The sequence below is a fragment of the Corvus kubaryi genome, unplaced genomic scaffold (genome assembly GCF_017639235.1).
Source record: "Corvus kubaryi isolate FWS band 111438036 unplaced genomic scaffold, C.kubaryi_AGA036_p1.0 37396, whole genome shotgun sequence".
In the NCBI taxonomy this organism is placed as follows: domain Eukaryota; kingdom Metazoa; phylum Chordata; class Aves; order Passeriformes; family Corvidae; genus Corvus; species Corvus kubaryi.
This window is the reverse complement of record NW_024581135.1, coordinates 15,824,951-15,830,767: the sequence shown is the minus strand read 5'-3', so window position 1 is coordinate 15,830,767 and position 5,817 is coordinate 15,824,951. Positions and strand designations below refer to the sequence as shown.

The window sequence follows — 5,817 nt, the reverse complement described above, 5'->3', positions numbered from 1 at the left end:
GGCCGGCGCGGGGCGGCGGCGGCCATGCAGGTACCGGGCGGGCGGCGGGCGCGGGACGGGGTCGGGTCGGTGCTGCCCGGGACGGGGGTTCCCGCTCCCGCGGGGGTCCCGGCCCGGGGCGGGGTTTTGCCCGCGCTGTGCGGTGACGGCGGTGCCCGCAGGCGGCGGCGCAGGGCTCGAAGGCGGCGGCGCAGGCGGCGGCGCAGGAACTGGTGAAGTTCGTGAACCGCAGTCCCTCGCCGTACCACGGTGAGCAGCCGCCCGGACCCCTCCCCGTCCCTCTGCCCCTTCCACGCGGGCGGCCCTGACGGCTCTTCCCCCCGCAGTGGTGGCCGAATGCCGCAGCCGGCTACTGCAGGCCGGCTTCCAGGAGCTGAAGGAGACGGAGCACTGGGACGTGCGGCCGGCGCAGAAGGTGGGCCCGGCCGGGACGGGGCAGCGGGAGCCGGGGGTGGACGGGAGGCCTCACCCCTCACCTCTACCCCTCTGCTTCCAGTACTTCATCACCAGGAACTACTCCACCCTCATCGCCTTCGCCGTCGGCGGCCAGTTCCAGCCCGGGAATGGGTTCAGCCTGCTAGGGGCCCACACCGACAGCCCCTGCCTCAGGGTAAGGTCGGCTGGCTGGGTGCTGAGTTCTTCTCTGGGCTCCCCCAGTTTCACGCCACGAGCAAAAACTATCCTGACTACCCCTGTGCCCTGCAGCACCATTACTGGCTCCCTACACCTCCCAAATCTGCCACCCAGACCAGTCCATGCTGACCCCCTGCATTCTCTGCCTGCTGCTGTCTCCTCTGTGTCCCCTGTCCTTTAAAGCCCCTCACAGCGCCCTGTGCTGGCAGCATCAGCGATGAGGCTCTGGGCACGTGCTGCCCAGTCCACACCAGCTGCCCAGTCCCCACCAGCTGCCCAGTCCCCAGCGCTTCATGGCTCCAGCAGTGACACCTCTGCTGCTGCCCAGGTGAAGCGTCGCTCTAAGCGGGGACAGGTGGGCATAGTGCAAGTTGGCGTGGAGACCTATGGAGGGGGCATCTGGAACACCTGGTTCGACCGTGACCTGACTGTGGCTGGGAGGGTGATCATAAAGGTAAGTCTGATTTAGGGCAATGCACAGTCAGATAGCTGTGTGTCTCTGGCTCTGGGTCGCTGACTCCCACACAGAGTGGCACCTGCTGCAACCTCTCAGCCCTGCAGGCCTGGCCTCAGAAGTCCTCCTTGTGTTTCAGGACCCGGCCTCGGGGCGCCTGGAGCAGCGCCTGGTACGTGTGGAGCGGCCCATCCTCCGCATTCCTCACCTGGCCATCCATCTGCAGCGCAGCATCAATGAGAACTTCGGGCCCAACACCGAGCACCACCTGTAAGGCCTGGCTCAGCCCCGACCCCTGGCCAGCCCTTGGGAGGGCTGGGACCCAGCTAGATCAGAGCCCCACCTCAGCTCTCCCTTTGGCAGCCACTCATTGCAGTGGGGAGGTCTGCAGTGGCTTTTAGCCCCATAGAGTCCTTCCAGGAGATGCTTCCAAGCATAGGACACTGGGGTGTCCTGAGGTGGCACAATAGATGTGTGTTTGAAATATGCATTCTTTCTCCATTTGGCATAGCAGTGGCTCCCTGGTGGAGCTAGGCAAACACCCCAGGAAGCATTGGCAGTGTGTGACCCAAGCAGGTGAGGTGAGCAAAGCTCTGGGAGTTAATGTTACTGACCCCCACAGGGTTCCCATTCTGGCTACTGCTGTGCAGGAGGAGCTGGAAAAGGAGGTGCTTATGGAGTCCACACCTTGCAGTGCTGCAGCCCAGGTGAGCTGTGTGCCAAGGATCAGCAGGGACACTTGCAAGGACCTCATACTTGTCACCTTTGATATTCAGTCCTCAGGGACATGCCACGGGGTTCCCCCTGTGGACTGCTGGTAGCCTTCCACTCTGCCTCGCAGCTGTGTATGTGGCACATCTGCTCCTGCTCAGCCATCTCTCTCTTCTCACCCTTGTGTGCGGCCAGTGTAGAATGGGTGCATCTCCCTGAGGAGGAAGGGCAGGGAGGGGGGCTAGCACAGGGGCAGAGAGCTGTCCTGGGTGAGCTGGGGGGTTGAACATGAGACATGTTAGTAGGAGAGAGGACTCTGCCAACATAAGCAGGGACAGCTTTGCAAGGGGAAACCTGGAGTTTCTCCTGCCATCCACTGCCTGCCCTGCCCGCAGCTGTGCTTTCTTCCCAGGCAGAGCGGCACAGCCCTGTCCTGCTTTCCCTGATCTGCCCCCAGCTGGGGGTGAAACCAGAGCAGATTGTGGAGCTGGAACTATGCCTGGCAGATACACAGCCAGCGGTGAGTAAGGACAGGAGCCTCCCTCTGTCTGCATACAGCCTACGGGCTGGCACTACACAGGTGTTACCTGGCACACATCCTCTGCCTGGGGCGTGCCAGGGCTAGGAGCTGAATGGAACAAGAGGAAGCTGCTCCTGAGAGGCAGAGATAAGGGTACTGGAATGGGGACCCAGTGGCAGGTACTTTTTGGTGACCCAAAGCCTGTGCCCTACTCCTCTTGGCTCTCTGCAGACGCTGGGTGGTGCTTTTGACGAGTTCATCTTCTCCCCACGTCTGGACAACCTGCACAGCTGCTACTGCGCCTTGCAGGTGAGACAGAAAAGAACCTGGAGGCTGCAGCGTGGCCCCCACGCAGCCCAACTCAGCTTTGGGCTGGCCCAAGGCTCTGCAGGGAGTTACGTTCTCATGGAATGGGTCTGGATTCTTGGAGGATCTGGGGTTGGATGCCCGCTTTGCTGGGTGTGTGGAGTTCCCGGCAGCTCCCAGGCGTGGCTCCTGCTGTCTCTGGGCAATGTGTGTGCCCACAGCTCCCTTCCTCCATGTTTTGGGCTCTCCTGGGGGATCTCCTGGTAGTTCAGTCCTGAGATTCCCAGCATGGGGTGGCACTCAGGCTGGTGTCCATTCCCCCCTAACCTTGCAGGCCTTGATTGACTCATGTGCAGCACCCTCGTCCCTCTCCCAGGAGCCCAACGTGCGTCTCATCGCACTCTATGACAACGAGGAGGTGAGTGAGGGGCATAGCCGTGGGGTGGCTGGCACTGGAAGGAGCTCCATGTTCTTTGCTGTTCCCCAGCCATGTCTAGCAGGAGAGAGATCCCACACCCCAGTGGAGGAAGCAGGGATTTGCTTACACCCACGTGGAGCTTGGCCCAGGCAGGGGTGGGAAGGACTGGTGTAGTAGGAAGCTGCTTTGTTGGCTTTAGGGAGCCCCCTGTCACTCATCTGGCCCCTGTGGTGCTGTGGGGTTGTGCTGATGGTGATCCTTGGCAGGTAGGGTCAGAGAGTGCACAGGGCGCGGAGTCCTTGCTAACAGAGCTGGTGCTGCGCCGGATCTCAGCATCGCCACACAACCTGACAGCCTTCGAGGAGGCAGTGGCCAAGTCCTACATGATCAGTGCTGATATGGCCCACGCTGTGCACCCCAATTATGTGTGAGTAGTCTGAGCCGTGCCACAGGTGAGGGCAGCCTGCCCTGCCACGTATCCCCATCACTCCCCAGGTAGTACAGACAGGACAGTCCTTACTGCAGCAGGGAGGGAAGGCTAAGGTGTGAAACTCTTGCTTCTCCTTTACAGGGACAAGCATGAGGAGAATCATCGTCCAGCCTTCCACAAGGTGAGGACAGCCCTCTGCTTTGGTCTAGGATGGCTGCTGTCTGTCTGTCCTGTAGCGCTGTGGATTGCCCAGCTGTTCCCGGGGCACAGCTTGGGAGCACTCAAATGGGAAAGGTTTATCCCGCAGTGGGATTTGACTGTGCCACATGTCTGAAGTTAATCACTTGGGATCCCAGTCTTGTCCCTAGAGCCCTTCCCTGCTCGTAGCTGGGGCTGTCCCCATGGAAGCGCTGTCCCCATCCCCGTGGGCTCATCCAGGGAGGGAGAATCCAGGGGTGTGTTGGGGCGGTGCAGCATTGCCTGGGCATGAGTGTTTCCAGGGCCACTGACTATCCCTGGGTCCCACCATGGGCCTGTGGTACCTTTCCTTGTGCAGGGCCCTGTCATCAAAGTGAACAGCAACCAGCGCTACGCCTCCACAGCTGTCACTGAAGCTGTAATCCGGGATATTGCTGCCCGTGTGGGTGTCCCTCTGCAGGTGAGCAGGGCTGGGTGAGCCCTCCTTGAACATTAGGGGTTTGGGCTGCAGTCCAACTCCTGGGTTCATCAGAGGGGGCCTGTGCCAGAGCTCCACCCCTGTTACCATGTCTGACCCCACTGGGGTCTGTGTGCTGTCTATTGCTCTGGGGCTCCAGCTCCAGGGCTGCCTCAGGGAGTGGGCTGGTAAGCAGGATGGGAGCCTAGCTCGAGTGTGTCGTATCTCTGGATCATTTTGAACCCTGGTGTGGGTCAGTGCTTCTTCCCTGTCCCAGGTCGCTTCCCTTCAGGGCTGAGAGCCCGTATGGGAGGCCATGGGGCAGCATGTGGAGCTGCTGAGGTGTTGCCTTCGTGCAGGAGTTCATGGTGCGCAACGACACACCCTGCGGCACCACCATCGGCCCCATTCTGGCCTCCCGCCTGGGGCTGCGTGTGCTGGACATTGGCTGCCCGCAGCTGGCCATGCATTCCATCCGGGAGATGTGCTGCACCTCGGGGGTGCTTCAGAGCATCACCCTCTTCAAGGTGAGCCCTGTGTCTCCCATCCTGTGCTAAAGCCCTGCTGCTCTACATCTCCCACATGCCCATGTCCCCATCCAATCCCTGTTTTGGGGCTGAGCCCAGCCATCCCACAGAGCTCCCCAGCTCTCTAGAGCAGCGCAGGTACTGGCTGCTTCTGGAGGTGCTGCCTCTCATCCCAGCCTTCCCCAGTGACTGCCATCCCTAAATAGTTCCTATGGCAACCGGTGCTAGCCTTGAGTCAGCGATGGGTTACTATGGTGACGCGGTCCTGCTCTCTTCGAGTAGCTGCCTGCTATGACGCTGTGACAGGGAGCTGCTGCCTGCCCCCGCTGCCTGTCCCCCCACCCCGCACTGCCTTGCTCGGCCCACCCTGATGGCCTCTCTTCTTCCAGGGCTTCTTCGAGCTCCTGCCGACGGTCAGCAGCAGCCTGGTGGTCGACTGAACATGGCGGGGAGGGAGCAGCAGTGGGTTTAGTCCTGGGGTCATTAAAGCATTTCTCACTCACTGGCGAGTGGTCCATGACTGTGGCTGACTCTGACGTACATGGCTCCCACTGGGGATTCCCATAGCTCCCACCCGTGCTCTCCCCTGGAACCGTGAGCGAGACCCATTCACCCGTCCACAATCCTTTGTCGAGGGTTGCCGGGGGTCTCCGCTAAGGTGCAGAGCACGGCTCGGCTCCTGCCCAGGGAGAGCTGGCAGGAGCATGTCCCCTATCGCGGGCCGCCCTTTTCCCTAGGAATGAGCCTGCCATGTGCGCAGGGACCTGCCGGCACCAGACTTGCAGCTGCTCGCCGGGACCGGGGCAGGGGTCCGTGCCCGGGCCGGGGGCTGCGGTGTCCCCGCGGCCCGTCCGGGCGGTGGCGCCGGGCGGGGCACGAGGGTGCGGTTCCGTGCTCGCCGCTCATTGGGCCCCTCTTAGGGGCGTGTCCCACGCGGGAGCCAGTGCGGCCGCAGGGCTGGGAAGCCGCGGGCGCTGATTGGCGGGGGCGCTGCTGGCGCGCTTGCACACCCCCCAGGGGGCGTGGCTCGCCCCCGGGGACGCTGCGATTGGCGCGGCGCTCGGCCGCCTCTCCCCAGAGCGAGGCGTGATTGGCCCCGCTGAACAGCGGGGGGCGTGAGCGCGGCGCTGAGGGCAGCCGCGCGGCTCTCTGATTGGCCGCGG

At 62.5% G+C, this 5,817-nt stretch overlaps 1 protein-coding gene across 1 annotated transcript; it reads left to right on the top strand.

Moving 5' to 3' along the window:
* On the top strand, nt 1-5,156 carry LOC121670579 (aspartyl aminopeptidase). Its single transcript, XM_042041035.1, has 15 exons — nt 1-30; nt 162-249; nt 327-415; nt 497-610; nt 962-1,087; nt 1,227-1,357; nt 1,710-1,794; nt 2,211-2,318; nt 2,550-2,627; nt 2,959-3,042; nt 3,309-3,469; nt 3,614-3,653; nt 4,029-4,130; nt 4,487-4,654; nt 5,044-5,156. Exons 1-15 carry the CDS (start codon nt 25-27, stop codon nt 5,092-5,094), a joined length of 1,431 nt encoding a protein of 476 aa, XP_041896969.1. The 5' UTR covers nt 1-24; the 3' UTR covers nt 5,095-5,156.
* The last annotated feature ends 661 nt before the right edge of the window (nt 5,157-5,817 follow it).

What these genes read in the sequence shown, in the direction of transcription:
- LOC121670579 (XM_042041035.1), top strand. An exon ending in ACGTGCGGCCGGCGCAGAAG is followed by an intron (nt 416 to 496) that starts GTGGGCCCGGCC and finishes CTCTGCTTCCAG; the next exon opens with TACTTCATCACCAGGAACTA. An exon ending in CACTCTATGACAACGAGGAG is followed by an intron (nt 3,043 to 3,308) that starts GTGAGTGAGGGG and finishes GATCCTTGGCAG; the next exon opens with GTAGGGTCAGAGAGTGCACA.